Below are 20,849 nucleotides of genomic sequence, written 5' to 3' on the forward strand. Positions count from 1 at the left end.
CCCAGTCTGTCCCTCTCCCTCTCCCTCTCCCTCTCCCTTGGCAACCACAAGTCTGCTGTCCATGTCTGTGAATCTGTTTCAGTTCAGTAGATAGGTTCATCTGTGCCATATTTTAGATTCTACATATAAGTGATATCATATGGTATTCGTCTTTCTCTTTCTGATTTACCTCACCTAGTATGAGAATCTCTAGTTCCATCCATGTTGCTGCAAATGGCATTATTAGTTCTTTTTTATGGCTGAGTAGTATTCCATTGTGTATTTGTACTACATCCTCTTAATTCATTCATCTATCAATGGACATTTATGTTGTTTCCATGTCTTGGCCATTGTGAATAGTGCTGTGAACATAGGGGTGCGTGCATCTTTTTTGAATGAAAGTTGTGTCTAGATATATGCCCAGGAGTGGATTGCTGGATCATATAGTGGTTCTATATTTAGTTTTCTGAGGAACCTCCATACTGTTTTCCATAGTGGTTGAACCAATTTACATTCCCACCAACAGTGAAGCAGGGTTCCCTTTTCTCCACACCCACTCCAGCATTTGTTATTTGTAGACTTATTAATGATGGCCATTCTGACCAGTGTGAGGTGGTACCTCATTGTAGTTTTGATTTGCATTTCTCTAACAATTAGTGATGCTGAGCATTTTTCATGTGCCTACTGGCCATCTGAAATATTTATATTCTTTTTTTGTTTAACCACTGAGCCACAATGGGAACTCCTGAAATATTTATATTCTTATTGTAAGAAGTCTACGAGGGAAAAGAAGAGGTTGCTATAAGAGAGCCTCTCTGTGAAAGTGACAATTAAACTGAGATCTGCCAGATAAATGGGAATTAGGCAGGTGAAGACTGGCAGGAAGAGCATTCCAAGTGCAGGGAAATGCATGTACAAAGACCTCAAGGCCAGAAAGAGCTGACCCTCAAATCAAGAATGGAAAGACCATAGTTCCCATCGTGCGTGGCGCAGCAGAAATGAATCTGACTAGGAACCACGAGGTTGCACGTTCAATCCCTGGCCTCACTCAGTGGGTTAGGATCTGGTGTTGCTGTGGCTGTGGTGTAGGCCGGCAGCTGCAGCTCCAATCCGACCCCTAGCCTGGAAACCTCCATATGCCATGGGTGCGGCCCTAAAAAGCAAAAAAAAAAGAAAAAAGAATGGAAAGACTGAAACAAAAAGAGCAAGGAGAGAAAGTCAAAAGATGAGGAGCCAAAAGTGAGCAGGGGTCAAATCATTCAAAGCTTTGTAGGCTAAATTAAGGACTTTGGGCTTTAGGTACAAAAAAAAAAAAATCATTGGGAGTTCCCTGGTGGCCTAGTGGTAGAGGATCTGGCATAGTTACCTCTGTGGCTTGGGTCACTGCTATGGTGCAGGTTGAATCCCTGGACCCCTGGCCTGGGAATTTCCACATGTTCGGGTGCTGCAAAAAAGAAAGAAAGAGAGAGAGAAGGGAAGGAAGGAGGGAGGGAGTAAGAAATCATTAGAAATGACATCAGGAGTTCCCGTTGTGGCGCAGTGGTTAACGAATCCGACTAGGAACCATGAGGTTGCCGGTTCGGTCCCTGCCCTTGCTCAGTGGGTTAACGATCCGGCGTTGCCATGAGCTGTGGTGTGGGTTGCAGACTCGGCTCGGATCCCGTGTTGCTGTGGCTCTGGCGTAGGCCGGTGGCTACAGCTCTGATTCAACCCCTAGCCTGGGAACCTCCATATGCCGCGGGAGTGGCCCAAGAAATAACAACAAAAGACAAAAAAAAAAAGAAATGACATCATCTGTTTAAGTTTTTAAACAATTAATTGTGCCAAAATTTGGAAATGAAATTTCGAAAGCAAGAATGAAAACAAGAAGATTGAGGTAGGAGGGCACTGCAGTAGTCAAGGCAAGAGATGGTCGTGGCTTGGACTTGAATGTCAAGATGAGACAAGTAAACCAATTAAAGTGTTTTAAGAGAAAGTTTATGTATCGTTGGTGAAGGATAGGATCTGGGGAGTGAGGAGGAAGAAAATATCAAATAATTGCCTGGTTTCTGATTTACCATTTCCTGAAATGAAAAAAACTAAGAGAGTACATACATGAAAGAGTAATACAACAAAAATAAAACAACCACAAATACAATCCCAGGAGCGGTATAAGTGCTAAGTGGATGCAGAATAACAATTTGACCCAGTTGGATATGGGAGGTCAGGCAGCTCAGTAATGTGTCTGTTTCACTATCAGACGCTGACTTCTGTTTTCCTGTTTCAAAGCCCACACTCCCTTTCAGGTCCACCCACTGAGTTCCTGTTTCCCATCTGAAGAACATCCATCGCCTGTCTGTGCAGAGCAGACTGACTATGCAGACAGCCCAAGAGCTCCATTCACTGTACTCTACCCAGATCCTTAGGATCTGGGAGATCAACTCAGGAGAAATTTCTCTCGAGGGGCTTCAATACATTCTTATAGTACATGGTATTTAAACAGTCACTTGCATTTTAATACAGCGCTAGAGGGAGTAGAAATTTTCTGGAAAGTGGTACCCTTCAACACTTCAGTTCCACTGCTGGGAACATAGCCCAAGAAAACAATCAGAAAAGGGAGCAAAGATGTATGTACCAGCATGTTTATCTCAGGGTTATTTACAACAGTTAAAAAAAAAAAAAACTGGAAACAAGTTAAATTCCTAAATAGAGGAATCGTTAGATTGAAATAGGTGAAAGATTAAAGGAACCATGATTCAACCAAACAATGAACTATTATGTAGCCATAATAGTTTATAACAAGGATGGGAAAGGGTGTTCTCTTTCATCCTGATTTACATTATATAAGGTCAGTCTCTCCGCCTCTAAACTCAGGGTTTGAAAATCTAAATTTATTTATTTATTCAGTAAATATTTATTGAGCACTATGTGCCAGGTACTGTTCTAGGAGCCAAAGAGACCTCTCTTTTAAACTTTTTTTTTTTCTTTTTCCACCGTACCTGCAGCATGTGGAAGTTCTGGGCTAGGGGGTCTGAAGCTGCCTACTCCACAGCCCAGCAACATCCACTGGATCCTTAACCCACCGAGCAAGGCTGGGGATCAAACCCACATGCTCATGGACACTATATTGGGTTCTTAATCCACTGAGCCACAGCAGGAACTCCAGAGACTTCTTTTATCACTCCTTTTATCACTCGGGGAAACTCACTCGTATATAGTTGACCCATCACTAATAAATACCCATTTTGTAGCACTTACTGACTTAAGCACTTAACCTGCTTTGCATACTTTACTTCATTTAATTCTCACAGTAGCTTGGCAGGATGGCGATTGTTGTCCCCATTTTTACAGATGGAGATGACTGAAGGCTAAAGAGATTAAGTGACTCACCAAAGGTCCCACAGGTACTGAAGTGGCCAAGTCAGAATTTGAATGTAGTTCTGTTGACTCTATAGCTAATGCCTTTAACTCCGGGCCAATTCCTACTCCAGGTGTAGCCAGATAAACACAGACTACAACACTGAGGCTAATTCTTCTGCCTTCACTTGACAACCTCATGCTTCTGTGCTTCCTGGCCTTGACTTCACTTAGACAAGTACCAGATACTTGTATTAGCTCCTTACCCAGCTTGTGTTTCTTGTGTTCTTTCTGCTCTGTGTTTATTTCACCTCATCCAGATTGAAGACCACTCTAGAAAAACAAGTAAAAAAATTAAAAAAAAAAGTATTTGAATGGCTCGTTCTTCTTGCCTCTCACACGACATCTACAAGCAACAAAAAGCCTGAAAGGCTGTGTGTAATGGAGGGAAGAATTCTTCACAAGCTTCTGCTCATTCATTCAGCAGCAAAATTTGGAGTCCCTACTAAGCGACAAGACTTTATTTAGAGTTTTAACCTTCCTGATCCAATTTTTCAGGACTTCTTTATCCTTGATTTGGGATTCTTTCTTACATCTTTTTCATTTGCTCTTTCAAAATCTGGTGTCATCAGCTGCCCATGTAAATCTTGACTTCTATTTCTCGTTGTGATGTTTCCCCTCCAGCTTACTTCTCATTCTAACTTCTGTCTTTCCGTTAATAGCAGCAGCACCATTGTCTACTCACTCAGGCTTGAAACCTCAGTCACTTTCAGTCTTCTCACCCTTCACACCCACTTCATCACTAAGTCATATCAGATTTTTTCTCATAACATAGGTTATAGCTGTCTTTTCCGTCCCAGTCCCATTGTTTGTTCTTACCAAGACTTCTTCAGTGAATCCTAACTTCCTTACCTCCAATCTCTCTCTCCTAATTTTCCCTGTTCATTAGACCAGATTAATCTTCTATCACATGTTGTTCTGTGGTGCCAGTACCCAGGGACTTAAGTCTTGTCTGCTCTAACCCCATAGCATCTATTAATGTAGTTTCTCCTCTCCATTCTTTTTTTTTTTTTTTTCAGGGCAGCACCTGCGGCATATGGCCTATACCACAGCCACAGCAACTCTGAATCCCAGCAGCATCTGTGACCTACACTAAAGCTTTCAGAAACCCTGGATTCTTAACCTGTTGTGTCGTGCCGGGGATGGAACTGGTCCAGTGCCTCCGCAGAGACAAGCCAGATCATTAACCCACTGCACCAAGTGAGAACTCCCAATATACAAACTTTTTTTCTCTTTTTTTTTTTTTCGTGCCACATCTGTAGCACATGGAAGTTCTTTCCCAGGCTAGGGGTTGAATCAGAGCTGCAGCTGCTGGCATCACCACAGCCACAGTGATGCCAGATCCAAGTGCATCTGCAAACTACACCACAGCTCATGGCAACACCGGATCCCTAACCCGCTGAGCGAGGCCAGGGATTGAACCGGAATCCTCATGGATACTAGTTGGGTTTGTTACTGCTGAGCCACGAGTATATTGGGAACTCCCCCATATACAGACTTCTAATCACCCTACCTTTGAACTTCTGTTCATATTGTCCCTTCTCCTATCTGCGTCTGTTCAAGTCCTACCTCATTCTGAAAGACTTGGGTCAAATGGTGCTTCAGCAGTGAAGCCTTTCTGGATGTCTATATTTATCACTAGACATCTGCGTGTTCTGTTTCTTTTCAGAGGAAAGCATATTTCAATTCTTTTTTTAGATATATGATCCTATGATTGGGGTCAAAGTCTGTGTTATAATTTGACTACCCACACTCCAAGATAACATGGTTACCTTCTCCTGAAATTTCTACCACTTCCCCATTTGACGAACTAATTCCTCAGCCTTAGTCAAATTTAGGTTTACAGTAGAAATTCTCTCTTTTTTGAGCATCAAGGCAAGACAAGTTTCTAAACTATGGTGGTAAAGTTTAATTTGTATTGTCCATGAAAAAAAGCATTGGCTTTGGGCTCAGATGGTCCTACTATTATTTCCCAACTGTGTGAACTTAGGCAATATACTTAGCCTCTCATCCGTGTATTTATCTATTTATAACCCTAACAAACCTAGCAGCCCCATGTGGTTTAGCCTCTGTATAAATGGTATATGAAGAAGCACTACCCAGAGGAGAAAGAGTAATTTTTTCATTTTTTTTGTTTTATTATTATTATTAAAGTACAGTTGATTTACAATGTTTCGCCAAGTTCTATTTTACAACAAAGTGACCCCATCACACACATTTCCCTGTGCTGTATAGTAGGATCCCATTGAAAAAGTAATTTTAAAACTGGAGTTCTGGAGTTCCCGTCGTGGCGCAGTGGTTAACGAATCCGACTAGGAACCATGAGGTTGCAGGTTTGGTCCCTGCCCTTGCTCAGTGGGTTAACAATCCGGCGTTGCCGTGAGCTATGGTGTAGGTTGCAGATGCGGCTCTGGTCCCAAGTTGCTGTGGCTCTGGCGTAGGCTGGCAGCTACAGCTCCGATTCGACCCCTAGCCTGGGAACCTCCATACACCACGGGAGCGGCCCAAAAAATAGTAAAAAGACAAAAAAAATACAAAAAACTGGAGTTCCCATCATGGCACAGTGGGTTAAGAATCCGACTGCAGTGGCTCGGGTCACTACGGAGGCTCGGGTTCAATCCCTAGCCCAGTGCAGTGGGTTAAAGGACCCCAAGTTGCCACACTGTGGCATAGGTCGCAGCTATGGCTCCAATTCGGTCCCTGGCCTGGGAACTTCCTTATGCCACAGGTGCAGCCAAATATTTAAAAATTAAATTAGATTAAATTAAATTAAATTACTTGTGCTTTCAAAGAACACCAAAAAGGAAATAGTTTAGTACCCACAATGACATTTTTCAAAATTTCTTCCTCTACTCGTCAGTTATATCTAACTTGGAGATGTTCTAGGAGCCTTTCACACACACATGCACCCAAAACCTAAAACTCTGTCTACATCCCCAGTCCCTGTTCCTCTATCTTCTGCCTTTCTCAGCCATATATATATATATATATGTGTGTATATATATATATATATTCTATAGATTGACTTAGCCTCTCTGACTTAGTCCTCTCCCTCTTAAGTCCTGTCTTTCTCTACCTATTTAAAGTATCCGGGAATATAACTCACAGCGCTTCTCCTTCTAGTTGGGAGAGGGAACTAAAGGGAGAAGGAGCATGACAGACACATACCCTTATCCCTTAACCCTTATCCCACTCCCCTCCCTGTAAAACAAAAACAATAACATGCTTTTTAAGATGATTAAGAAATACTGCATGCACCTAGCATATGCTTTGTATATGAAGTTCTACAAATTCCATTTGTTTCTTTTTATGGATTCTCATTCTCTGGAGAAATTCTCCATCTTTTCACCCATAACTAATCATAGTTATTTTAAGGTACTTATCTGCTAACCTCAACACCTGGGTTACCTGTGGCCTTGAGTCTGTTGTCACTTTCTTTTGTTTGGTTTTCAGACATGTGGTCCTGTCTTTTGGTGCACCTGGTAATATTTTAATGAAAGATGCTCATCATGTCTAAATAAATTGCAGAGGCTCCAGTTAGTGTTGGCTTCCTCTCTAGAGGGTTTATCCTGCCCTGCACTAAGTAGATAGAGTGTTGCTAGTTCATCCTTTTCCACTCTGGAACTGTGCTGAGTCAAGGCTGGTCTATTGTCCTGCTAAGGCTCAATCCCTACCCCCAGTTTGCTCCTGGCTCTCTAGGATTTTCCACTGAAAACCTGATATATAATATGCATCCTTTCCCCCTGGACAATCCCCACTCTAATCACCCTGTCCCAAGTCTGCTAAAATGCTCTACCTCCAGAGGTTTTCTCCTTGGGTAGTTCTTGTCCCCTGCTCCTTGCAGCCTTAGTATTTGACAAATGTGCCAGGTGAGAAATTGGCTTGAGCACCCACCCCATGCCTGCCAAGTCTCCACCAAAAGATCTGCTAGTTTCTCTGTTCCCTTGAAAATGCCTCAGCAGGTGCAACTCCTAGGTTCTCAGTTCCCACCCCAACTCCCTCCAACTCAGAATTAACATATGCCCTTAGGATAAAATCAATTGCAATAACTCCCTTATCCCTCCAAATTCTTCCTCCTCCAGAGACTTAGCTACCTCTCATTTTCCTTGTCTCAATACCTTCTCACTGCCTTCAGAAAATGGTTTCTGTATATTTTAAATTCAGCTTTTCTAGTTGTCCTAGGCAGGAGAATCAATGTGCCTCTGGCCATTCCAACCCACTCAGATGTAGAGGCAGATGCTTATACATGTTCATTTATTCCCTTTTGCATTTCTTATATGGCTAGACATCTATAATACATTTTCTGGTTTACTCTCAGGTAGTTGGCTGGCTCCAGCATGTTTTCATTTTCAGGTTCCTGGGTTTTCTTACAAGTATAAGCACAGCTCAGCTCATTCAATGCTGTCTCTTCTTCCTCCCCTTCTTTTAGAGTGGTTCTTCTGAACAAAGTCCACACTGCCATAATTAAATGCTAATCATTAGCGACAGCTGCCCCCCCCCCCACCAGGCCTCATCAACTGTAAATGTTGTGTAACTTCTCAAAATGAATTTTTTTTCTTTTTCGGGCCACACCCTCAGCATATGGAAGTTCCCAGGCTAGGGGTCAAATCAGATCTGTAGCTGCCAGCCATAGCCACAGCCACAGCAACATGGGATCCCAGCTGCATCTGCAACCTACACGATGCCAGATCTTTAACTGACTGAGTGAGGCCAGGGATCAAACCCTCATCCTTGTGAATCCAAGTCAGGGTCATTAACTGCTGAGCCAGGAAGGGAAATCTCAAAATGAATTTTAAACAACTACAGCCTTAAATGTCATTCCATTCCCTGATTTTTTTTTACTTGAGAATTGAATGTTCTATCTTTATGTCCTCCTCACAGATTATTTTGTTTTATCTGAGTATTTTAGTTCCTTTTCCTCAGAATAACAGCACTGCAGCAGATAGGCAAGGCTCTTGATATCCCATTATCCCAGTCTCTCCTGAAAGATATGTGCCATCCACACAGTCCCATAAATTTCACTTTTAAGTCAATCCAGATCACAAGAGAGCCCTGTGTTTTAACTGCATTTTTCAGAGCTTTTATAGACTTATATCTAAGAATTATTATTTTTAATTTAACAAAAGTTAATAAACATTATCTAATAATGACTAAATTAAAAAAAATTAGGGAGTTCCCTTCATGGCTCTGCAGTTAACGAACCTGACTAGGATTTATGAGGTTGCGGGTTCGATCCCTGGCCTCGCTCAGTGGGTTAAGGACCTGGCATTGCCAGAGCTGTGGTGTAGGTCACACACACAGCTCGAATCCCACGTTGCTGTGGCTGTGGCTGGCAGCTACAGCTCCGATTTAACCCCTAGCCTGGAAATTTCCATATGCCATTGGTGCAACCCTTAAAAAAAAAAAAAAAAAAGCACTTCCTGGTGCTTACTGTGTTCCTGAAACAGTTCTAAACATTCCACTAATATTAATTTATATTATTTCCATAACCATCCCATGAGGTGAGAATTGTTATCCCTGTTTTGCAGATGAGGAAAATGAGGCCCAGAGAAGTTAAGATCTTTCCCAGGATCACACAGTGATAGTAGAGTCAATATTTAACCCACAAAGTTTGACTCTAGGAGCAACTCTTAACCACTCTATAGCCATATGAAATTCCCAGTCGTATTGATTGTCCCAGGGGCTGGGACAGCAGGATAGCACAGTTCTCTGACATACATTCACTGATCAATAAAGATCCACGAGATAGCTTTTCCCAGACTTTTATCTGGAAAAGTTCTGGGGCTCCAGTGACTGTATCGCATTTTTATGATCTCATCTAATCCTGGCTCTATTATTGCCCTGCCCTTATTTTTCCTTTGCCCAATCCCTCTAGCTGTTTATTTCATATATTTTTTGTTGTCGCCTTTTTCTAAACTTGGATAACTACTTCGTGGAATGTGGCAGGGAATCATATTTTTTTCCAAGTATTTATTAGATGAATTTATTCATCACCAGAATAACATTTCAATTACCAAATCCTACTGCAGAGTCCTAGTAATATATCTGGTGACTCATTTTCCACATCCTCATTTCTCTTACAAAGTCATGTCTGTGTGAACTAGAAAAAGAAATGAAAATACCACCTACATCTTTCAGTTTCCTATTTAAAATGTCAGAGTTTCTGGAGACACATTCCAGAGCTTTACAGGCCATGTCTGCCCTAATTGGCCACAGAAGTGAGAGAACTCAAGCCAAGATGTGTTCAGCAGGAGTCTAGGTACATAGGCAATGCCCTCGTTGGGCTGTAAATGGGTGGGGAAATGGAAAGTCCTTGGTTATACTAGGCGGAGAGTCAAGAGCAAGAATCCAAGCTGGGAGTGGGGTGATGGCAGGTCAGGAGCCATTTGAAAAAAAAAAGAAAAAAGAAAAAAGGATTAGAATGTACTTGGCGTGTACAGCCTGCAGAGGATCCATACAGGGGCTGGGACAGCAGGATAGCACAGCATCAGGGGGCTTTTTGTGACCTAGCCTTGTTTGTTTCTCTTGCTGCATCTTTCACCACATCCCTTTTCTATCCTCCACTCTAGCCACGCTAATAAATTACTAAATGTTCTCCAAATACGCTAAACAGTTTCACACCTCCACACCCTTTTTCATGTTGCTCCTTTCCCCTTGCCTCCATCCTTCTGACAGATTTTTAAGCTTTTTTTCCAAATTCTGTTTAAATACCTGCCCTATGAAGTTCTTCCTGCCCCTACCACAGCCTGCCCCATTCATCCTTTTTGTCCCTTCCTCACCCATGTACCTATTGCACATCTATTTTGACCTTCACAGGACTGAGAAATGAAATGGTATGACATGCACCTTAGCTCTCTGATGTGAGAAGGGTCACATTATTGTATTTTTCTAAATAAAATGTTAAAAATATTAGTCCCCAAGTGCTAGGCTGTTGACCCAGTCAAACTCTTTATGAGTGTCTCTCCCCCTCCTTCCGGTCATACTCAGAATCCTAGGGGGACTAATGGTCCAGAAAATGTGGGAAGCAGCCTCGTGATCTTGAATGCTCCTCCAGTACATTGTTAAATAGAAGTGACAAGGGCAGGCATCTTTGTCTTGCTCCTAATGTTAGGATCAAGGAACCCATTTTTCACCACTATGATGTTAACTGTAGGGGTTTTTTTGTAGAGGTTTTGTTAGCTTGAAGAAATTCTATTCTAATCCTAGTTTGTGGAATGTTTTTATCATGAATTTTATCTTATACTTTTTCTTCATCTATTGAGATGAATATGTAGTTTTGTCATTTATTCTATTAACATGCTGTATGACACTGTTTGATTTTTGGATATTAGGCCAACCTTGTATTCCTAAAATAAATTCCACTTGTAGTGTATAAACCTTTTTATATGTTGCTAGGCCTGGTTGGCTGGTATGCTGTTGAGGATTTTTACATCTATACTCATAAGGGATATTGGTTTATCATTTTCTCGTGATGTCTTTGTTTTTAGTATCAGGGTAATACTGACCTCTTAGATGAGTTGCAAAGTGTTCCATATTCTGGGGTTTTTTTTTTTTTTTTGAAGAATTTCTGAAGGATTAATGTTATTTCTTTAAAGGCTTGGTAGAATTCGCCAGTGAAGCCATCTGGGCCTTGACTTTTTGTGTGGAAAATTTTCTGATTACTAATACTTGTTATAGATTGTGCAAAAAAAAAAGTTAATATTACAGGCCTGAGATTCCTTTCCTTAGAAAGTCCTGCTTGAAAGATTGACCCTTGGCTTGCCTCTGGGAACCTGCATTTAGGGAGTATTCCCACATCCCCTACATAATAAGAGTGCCTCACTGTGCCTAAACTGTACAAAAATATATGCTGACATCTGCTCTCCCTCTGGAAGTCTAAAATTTTGGTATGTGCTAGATACAGGGTGCCTATGTGACCAGCCAGCCCCCAAAAATGTTGGGCCCTGAGTCTCTAATGACTTCCCTTGATAGCCAACATTTTACACTCATCACAATTCAATACAAGAAGAGTACTGAATTGTACATTCTGTGTGACTCCATTGGTAGAGGACTCTTAGCAGCTGTACCTAAGGTTTCCTCCAAACTTCATTTCATAAGCTTTTTCCCCATGCTGATTTTCCTTTGTATCCTTTTGCTGTAATAAGTCATGTCTATGAGTATGACTATATGCTAAGTCCTGTGAGTCCTCTTAGTGAATCACTGAACCTGGGAGTGGTCTTGGGGACCCCTGACACATATTTATTAATATTTTCTATTTCCTTTTGGGTCAGTCTCAGCAGCTGTGTCTTTCTAAGAATATGTCCATTTTGTATAAGTTGTCTAATCTGTTGTCATATAATTGCTTATAACATTCCATTGTAATCCTTTTCATTTCTATAAGGTCAGTAGTGATGCCCCCTCTTTTATTTCATATTTTAATAACTTGGATATTCCCCCCAACCTTTTTTGTTTGTTTGTTTGTTTGTTTGTTTTTGTTTTTATAGGGCCACACCCATGGCATATGGAGGTTCCCAACTATGGGTCAAATCGGAGTTGCAGCTGCCTGCAGACACCACAGCCAAAGCCATAGCAACTCAAGATCCCAGCTGTGTCTGCAACCTACACCACAGCTCACGGCAATGCTGGATCCTTAACCCACTGATCAAGGCCAGGAATCAAACCCAAATCCTCATTGATACTAGTCGGGTTCATTAACCACCGAGCCACGAAGGGAATTCCTTTTCCCTTTTTTCCTTAATCAATATAATTAAAAGTTTTTTTGATTTTTATTCATCTTTTCAGGGACCTTTTAATTCCATGGATTTTCTCTATTATTTTTCTAGTCTCTATATCTTTCTACTCCAACATTTTTTTATTTCCTTCTTTCTGCTTGCTTTAGGTTTAGTTTGTCCTTCTTTTTCTAGTTTCTTAAGTTGGAAGGTTAAGTTATTGATTTGTTTCCAGTGGAAACAAATCTGACTGGCAACCATGAGGTTGCAGGTTTGATCCCTGGCTTTGCTCAGCGGGTAAAGGATCTGGCACTGACATAAGCTGTGGTGTAGGTCACAGACATGGCTCGTATCGTGCATTGCTGTGGCTGTGGTGTAGGCCGGCAGCTATATCTCCGATTGTACCACTAGCCTGGGAACCTCCATATGCTGCAAGTATGGCCCTAAAAAAAAAAGAGAGAGAGATTGTTCTTTCTATTTTCATGAAGGAGTTATTAGCTATAAATTTCCCTATAAGCACTGCTTTAGCTGTATTTCGTAAGTTTCTATATGTTGTGTTTTTATTTAAACTTATTTCTCTTTTTAATTTAATAATTTTTATTTTTTCCATTATAGCTGGTTTACAGTGTTCTGTCAATTTTCTACTGTACAGCAAGGTGACCCAGACACATACATATATATTTTTTTTCTCACATTATCATGCTCCATCATAAGTGACTAGATATAGTTCCCAGTGTTATACAGCAGGATCTCATTGCTATTTACACTTATTTCAATTATTTTCTAATTTCCCTGGTGATTTCTTCTTTGATCTGTTGATTATCTAGGAATATGTTATTTAATTTTCACATATTTATCAATTTCCCCAATTTTTTTTTAAATTATTAACTTCTGATTTCATTCCATTGTGGGCAGAGAAGATACTTTGGATGACTTTAATCTTTTTAAATGTATTTTATTTATGGCCTATCACATAGTCTATTCTGGAGAATATTCCATGCTCACTTGACAAGAATGTCTAATCTGGTGTTTGGGTGTTTGAAATCTCTGTTAGCATTTTTCCCTGGTCTCTGTTGTGGGAGCCAGTGTGAGGATAGTGGATATTGCCGTGTCTTTCTTCGTCCCCTCCTGGGTCTCGCCTTCTGGAGTGAGAATAGGCAAGTAATGACAAATTAATATAATTTCTCCCTCATGTCCTTCCAGATTCCCAAACTCCCAGGTATGTTTGGTTTTTCCACACCTAGCTGTGATTTCTCTTCCTAGGTGCATTATGACAATGAAATCTCTCTTCCCACAAGCAAAGCAAAATGAGGCTCTTGCCCTTCCATACTCTGAGGCTGCCTCAGGAACACTCCCACTCGAGAATTGCTCAGTGCTTCTTTAATGGATGAGTTTAGTCCCAGGTCATCATACTGATGGTAAACCAAGGGAGTGCTATTTTGGTGAGATTAGAGCTTTTACTTGATTTCACAAACCCCAGCTGCCCTTCTGGCAAAGCCTACACCAGTGCCATTAAAATTGTCCCTTCTACTCCTGTTTCCCCATGTACCCGGAAGTGAGTAACCACATCCTCTTCCTTTTCTTTGAAATCTGTAAAGGATCCATTTGGCTGTAACGAACAGAACACCAACCTACTTCTACTTTGAGTAATTCAGAGTTTGTTTTTCTCACACCCTATATGATTTTAATGGTGAATATTTGTCATTGTACATTATACATACATTACACATGCGTCCAAGCACACAGGGTGTACAACACCAAGCATACTAAATTAAACTGTGGACTTTGGGTGATTGTAATATGACCATGTAGGTTCATCCTTGGTTTGAGAAGAAAAAAAAAAAAAAAGGACCCATTCTGGTGAGTGCTGTTGATAATAGGGGAGGCTATGCATGTGTGGGGAAGGGAGTATATGAGAAATCTCTGTATCTGCCTCTCAATTTTGTTGTAAATCTAAAACTGCTCTTCAAATTATCTCTTAACGGAGTTCCCGTCATGGCTCAGTGGTTAATGAATCCCACTAGGAACCATGAGGTTGCAGGTTTGGTCCCTGGCCTTGCTCAGTGGGTTAAGGATCCGGCGTTGCCGTGAGCTGTGGTGTAGGTCACCGACGAGGCTCGGATTCTGCGTTGCTGTGGCTCTGGCGTAGCTTAGTGGCTACAGCTCCAATTAAACCCCTGGCCTGGGAACTTCCATATGCCGAAGGAGCAGCCCTCAAAAGGCAAAAAGACAAAAAAAAAAAAATCTCTTAAAACGAGTTTATTTTTCTCATGTAACAAGAAGTGTGGGGACAGACAGTTCTGGGCCGATGTTGTTGGTCAATGACACCATCAAAGACCCAGGCTACCTCCATTTTCCCACTGCAGCATCCACAGCTGATGTACTTCATCCTTATGCCCGCTGCCTCATGGTCACAAGGTGGCTGCTGCATCTCAAGACCAAGTCTTGTCCTAGGGAGAAAGAAAAGTTAGGGTGCAGAGGCAAAAAACCTGCCAACATATTACAGAGCTCTTCTAGAAGCCCCACCCAGCAACTTCTGGCTGCTGTCTTGTTAAGTCTAAATCACATATCACCCCACACCAGTCACTGAAAGATTGAAAAATGGGTAGAAGGAAGGGAGAAGGGCAGGGGGGCAGTGGAGCAGTAGCCAGTAAACCAGAAGTGGTTGCCACACCTTCCTTCACAGCCTTAGTAATTAGAAGTTGGGGAGGAAGACTAATCAGGGTGAGCTTGAAGTGTGGCATGCCATTCAGCATTTCTTGATAAGCCCAGGATAAAGCAGTTGTTCCATAACACTGAGATGCAAGAAAAGTCACACTGCCATTGTTTTATAGCCCCTAAGGACTTGTCACAGTGGCAAGATATTCTACACAGAGTCTTGGAAAAGTAACCAACCATGCCAGTGTTCTCAGGACCACAGTGTTTCTGGGATGCAGGACTTTCAGGGCTAAAAAATGGGCAAACTGGAATAGCTGGTCATCCTAAACCTTGGGCAGACATTAGTTTACAAGCCTTATGCTTATTATGTTATGAGCCCTGAGAGGGCAAGGAACATGTCTAAGGAATTTCTATACACCCATGCCTTGTACATGGGACATAAGAGGCAGGCATCCCATAAATTAGTAGTAAATAAACAAACTAATTTAAAGCAAATGCATGAACCAACATTCATGAAAAAAATTCAAAGAAAAAAAAAAGGATCTTTAAAATAATGTTAATAATTGAAAGCCTGAGCCACATCAGAAGTTACTTGAGCAAAGAAAACAGAATGCCCTGCAGCTTCCTAATAGCCCTTCCAGACAACAGCCCTTCCAGGCTCAAAGAGGCCACCTCCTCTGAGTAGGGCGTGGATTCTTCCCATGCACACATACCACATACCACGATTTCTATGTCATTTATTTCCAATTTGATGGACTGGGGAAGCATCAGATAGACTTGCCATACGTTTTAGATCTGTTCTTCAGGAAGACAGCCCACCTCCAGATACAGGCAACATACAAGAAAGCATGAACTTCTGGAGTTCCCATCGTGGCTCAGTGGTTAACGAATCTGACTAGGAACCATGAGGTTTCGGGTTTGATCCCTGGCCTTGCTCAGAGGGTTAAGGATCCAGCATTGCCGTGAGCTGTGGTGTAGGTTGCAGACGTGGCTCGGATCCCGCGTTGTTGTGGCTGTGGTGTAGGCTGGTGGCTACAGCTCCGATTTGACCCCTGGCCTGGGAACCTCCATATGCCGAGGGAGCGGCCCAAGAAAATAGGAAAAAAAAAAAAGCATGAACTTCTGAAGGCACCTGCCACCTTCAGACCTCCTCAGAGTCTGCGCTGCACAGAATGATGATGCTGATTTAGTGTCTAGGACATCCCCACCCACCCCTGCCTCCATCCCAACACATTCGCTCCGGGGGTGATTGTAATGCTGCAGTAGGTTCTGCCTGCTTCACTGTGTCACTTTCCACTTATCTTCCACAAGACACTGATAATTCCTCTATCCCCTTAAGATCTTTTTTTTCTTCCTTTTTGCTTTTCCTCTTGTATCATTCCTTCCAACCTCTCACATAAGTAGAGCAGGTAGAGCTGCTGTGCCTGCTTCCATCTCATGTAGCAAGGAGAGTGTTAGGTACCAGGTGATGATCACCTCAAGCAGGAGGACACAACTCAAAGATGATTTTAACGCTCCTGACTCCATAGTTCCTGGAGTTTTGTGACTCCTTGAAAAATTACCACATGGAGCTCTTGTTGTGGCTCAGTGGTTAACAAACCCGACTAGTATCCATGAGGAGGTAAGTTCGATCCCTGACCTCACGCAGTGGGTTAAAGATCCGGCATTGCCGTGAGCTGTGGTGTAGCTGGAAGACTCGGCTTGGATCCAGAGTTGCTGTGACTGTAGCATAGGCCTGCGGCTGTAGCTCTGATTAGACCCCTGGTCTGGGAACCTCCATATGCTGCAAGTGCAGCCCTAACTAGACAAAAAAAGGAAAGAAAAACTACCACAGAAAATTGCCTCATTTCCATGCTTGGTTTAAAAGGGTGCAGGTAGAAAGCTGCTCAAAGGTCTGCTTGTCTCTTCTTACCTGTGTGCCAACCTCTATACCCTCCATGGTACATGGCAGAGGGTCACTCAAAGAGTTGCCGGTCCCAGAGTGCTGACCCTTCTTTCCATCCTGCGGCTGCCTGAGCTGATCTCAAGGGCCCCATCCCCAGCCGCCCCCTTGTACCAAAGTTTTCCTCTCCCTGCTCTCTGCTCCTCCTCTCTCTCTCCCCAGGTGACTTTGACCCCCTCTTCTTAAGCCCTCTCTGGCCTGTCCAGAGTCATTCCCCGGTCAGCCCACTCTAATCCCAGTTATACAACACAACCAGAATTTATCACCCTCAAAATAAGACCTGGATTTTCACAACACCACCAAAGTCTCTGTTTCAAGACTCTGTTTTTAAGAATTACAGCTCTTTATGGCTGCACCCGAGGCATACGGAAAGTTCCTGGGCCAGAGATTGACTCTGAGCCGCAGCTGCGGTAATGCTGGATCCTTTAACCCACTGCGCCAGGCCAGCCTCAGGATCGAATCTGTGCCTCCACAGTGACTCAAGCCGCTGCAGTTGGGTTCTTAACTCAGTGCCACAGTGGGAACTCCAAGAGTAATATATCAGCCCCCTTTGGGGCAAAACACCCACTTCATCTCTTAATTTGTGTCCGCACTGTTAACCCTTTTGTGTGTATCCGAAACCAGAGAGAAAGAGCAGTACTGGTGATTTGGGCAGAAAGTCCCTCCCTCCCCAGGGCCAGGGTAAAATGGCTCAGCCCTCCCTGACACCCCCAGGAGGGACTCGGGGAAGCCCCAATGGGACTAATCTTCAACACGTGCCAAAGACTGAAGATAACCCAGCGCTCATATGTGTCTTTGTTTCAGAAAAGAGAATGGCTGCTGTTGGCCAAAGGGGAGCCCCTGAGTCCTGGATCCAGCCTGAGAGAGCCGGCCAGCACCTTCTACATGATTGTGCCCTCGCGCTCTCCCACCCTGCTGGTGAAGGCGGTGGCCACTCGGGAACTGATGCTGCCCAGCCCTTTCCCCCTGCTCCCTGAGGACATGCCTGATGACAACCTGAAGACTGTGGAGGCAAGCGGAGCCCAGAGCCCATGGAGTACACGGTGGGGTGGGGGGGGGGGGGAGAAAGGGATGAGAGAGGGCGAGCCCGCCAAGGACAGGACAGAAGGGCAGAGGGAAGAGTGGTTCCAAGGGTGTGATAAGAGGGGCCAAGAAGCAAGCAAGGAACTGAGGCTGGACGGAAGGAAGGAAGCACGCATCGGTGTGACAGCGTGTTCTCACGGGTCTTGCTCTGCTGCTCTGCAGTACGTATATGCACGGGTGCGTCCCTGTGTTTGTGTGCTTTTCAGAGAAAGGAAAAGGCAGCCAATGGAGACACCGAGAATAGGAAGGGCTTTAAAAGGAGACTCCGGGGCCAAGGAGCGGACAGCTCTGAAGGCCATTTTCTCCTCCTCCTCCTCCTTTCATCTTGGATCTAGAGTCTGGATTTCCTCTGCCAGCCTCCCCAGACTGAGGGTGGGAGAGCAGGGGGTCTGGGCACAGAGAAGTGGAACCACACCGTCGCTGCTGGATTGCTGGCTTCCGTGCAGAGGACAGAGCCTGGGATTGTGCTCTTGGCTTGGCAGGCCCCGGGGATGTGGAGAGAGGTGGGCACGAGTGGCCGTGGCTCACTCAGCGTCTCACTTCAGGGCCAGTGGTTCCTGGCACAGGATGTTGTGGCCGGAAAACCTGACTGCTCAGGAATGCTGTGCTCGTATGTCCTCCGGTTGTGCTCACCTCGCAGGCCAGGGAGAACTCAGTGTACCCACTTTGCCGACTTTGACCGCCCCAGCCCCCCATGCCCTCCCTCACACACTGGAGCCCTTGTAACCCTCATGGCGCTCTGGTCTCTCCCAGAATCTCCTGACACAGTTCTTAGGGCAGAGTGTTCAGTGTCCCTAACCACTCGCAGTTGCTGCTACCTCTTGCCTGACACGTACCTCCCAGAACACCTAGCAGGACCCACATCTATTTCGCATCCTTCAGTGAAGCCCTGGGTCACGCATCTCCTCCAGCTTCTCACCCTCCAGGGTCTGATGCCCTGATGCCTGTTACTTCAGGTCCCTGGGGTGAGGCTTCTCCTCTTTCTTCCTCAGAGGATGCTGGATGACCTGGAGCTAGATTCCATCTACAACCCCTTGCAGGTTTGGAGCCACCTGTACTCACACCTGAGCAGCAACTTTGCCAAGCCTCAGGGCCGGCTGCAGCCAAGCTGGGAGAGCTGGGCCCTGAGAAAGGTACTTTCCCCCCTGCCCTCTATGCCAGAATCCCAGAGTCCTCCCCCTGTCACCACCCCCACCAAGTAGCCTCCTGGGACCTCCTCTGGCAGAGAGGGAAGAAGAATGAGGCCTTCAGGGGAGGAAGAGAAAGAGCCGCCCTTTGCCCTTGACAAAGGAAATTACTCCCTCTACCCTGTAAGAGGGCTTTGTGTTGCTTGGGTTTTTACATAGGATAATGTTTAGGTATCTAATTGCAGTGTTTATGATAGCTCATTAGTCGCTTATGGACCATTGTCCCACTAAGCAAACTGGCTGCACTGGAACTACAACCGCAGGCCTCTGTGGAAAGAGAAGGCTGAAGGGAAGATGGGGAAAGACGTGCCCGAGGGAAGGGAAGTGGGCATTTCCTGAGCAGCAGTCATGGGCCAGGTTTTATGACGTGTGCTCTCATGTGTACCTTTCTCATTTAATCCTCACAGCCTCCCCGCAAGGTAAGTGTTATGCTCACTTTACAGCTGAGGAAAGGGAGGCTGGCCAAGGTCAGCAGCTCAGAGACAGGGCTCTAGTGACAAGGGTTCGAGAGAGAAGAGTAATTGCATGGGGGAATTTGTTTTTATGAAACCCATGTTCCTAGTATTTGGGCTTCCTTTTGCACCCTTTTGAATCTTTTCCTTCTCAGTAACAGAGCCTATAGAAAAACCTCTCACTTTGTCTTAGCTGAAGTTACAAGAGAAAGATGTTTCAAACTACCGTCAATCTAGAGGTGGGAGCAGAGCCCACCACCAGTTAGCTGGTGGGCAAGCAAACAGGAGGATGCTCAGCCGGGAGACAGGCTCTGGGGGGCTGGAGCCGAGGACACTCCACTACCCTGGGCCTTGAGGCTGTCACTCCAGGGATGGGACACAGGAAGGAGTTAGGACAGGAGGCCCAGCAGGGAATGGGACAGGAGATCAGGAACCATCTGGTCTTCAGAGGCAGCTCCACTTGCTTTCTTTACAGGCTGGGCAGTTGCAGACGAGTCGAGTTCGAGCCACAGTGGCCCCCCTGCCTGTGACTCCAGCCCCTGGCAGAGCTCCCAGGATGCCTGCAGCCCGAAAAGTTTCCCCAGAAGTCTTCTTCCAGCCTTCCCTGGAGGAGGAGGACAAGGAGGAGTGGCCCTCAGGGCCCTAAGTCTCCAGTGCTAGAGCCCTTCAGGCTCACCAGTGGCTTTCTGTGACCAGACTTACCTCCTGTCACCTGAGCCTCAGAGAGCTCCAGCTGACTGAGAAACAGAGCCTTCCCCTCCCTGACCCTCAGTGCCACCTCGACCCCACTCCTCAGGCTGGGAAGAGACACGCCCAAGCCTTTTCCTTCTTTTTTCTTTTGGATCATTTGATACCGTCAACACGAATGAAGATTAAATACCCAGTAAGCCTCCCCCATTGTTAGGAACAGTCCCAGGCCTGAATTTCTCCTGGTAGCTCTGTGTAAGCGGGTGGATGAAGTCAGGTCACCTCCCAGAAATGGGATCTCAGGAGACAAGGATGAGGTTTTCAGAGCTCGTGAAAAACAAGTTGGATAGAAATCTAGCCTCATTCTGAAGGCCGTGCCCCTTCCATTACACCCACTACACTGCAGTTCCCTTCAGCCTCCAAACAGAAGAGCTGGTGCTGGGTACCTACACGCGAGGTGTGTGGGGGCAGCAGGGGGTGGTGCATCCTATAGCTGAGAACAGGGGAGAGGGAGGTGTGAGAAACACCTGTTCCCCTGTCCTCGCACCTGCCCAGCCAACCCTCTCCAGCCATGGAATAACTACTGTTTATAAAATGCTTGCTCTGTACTTCAGACTGCATTAAATACTTGAGAAATGCAACTCTCATATAAACAATCCTTTGAGGTCGAGCCTCTAGTTAAGTTTTCCCATTCTACGGAGGGGCAGCGGGGGAAACAGGGTTATAGATATGGGGTGGAGCCCAGGTGGGCCTGACT

General features: G+C 44.5%; 1 protein-coding gene across 2 annotated transcripts in view; it reads left to right on the forward strand.

Annotated features, from left to right (window-relative positions):
- Positions 1 to 20,748, forward strand: part of M1AP (meiosis 1 associated protein) — a 73,776-nt gene extending 53,028 nt beyond the window's left edge. Inside the window, exons 7-9 of one of the 2 annotated variants that reach the window (XM_047781693.1) lie at positions 17,488 to 17,694; positions 18,759 to 18,899; positions 19,881 to 20,748. In XM_047781693.1, coding sequence (XP_047637649.1) covers positions 17,488 to 17,694; positions 18,759 to 18,899; positions 19,881 to 20,051 — 519 coding nt within the window. In that variant the 3' untranslated portion in view covers positions 20,052 to 20,748. Of the gene's footprint in view, positions 1 to 17,487; positions 17,695 to 18,758; positions 18,900 to 19,360 lie in introns of those variants that run through there. The other variant, XR_007135087.1, reaches the window with a different exon arrangement.
- Positions 20,749 to 20,849: the final 101 nt, after the last annotated feature.

The sequence above is a fragment of the Phacochoerus africanus genome, chromosome 5 (assembly GCF_016906955.1).
Source record: "Phacochoerus africanus isolate WHEZ1 chromosome 5, ROS_Pafr_v1, whole genome shotgun sequence".
NCBI lineage: Eukaryota > Metazoa > Chordata > Mammalia > Artiodactyla > Suidae > Phacochoerus > Phacochoerus africanus.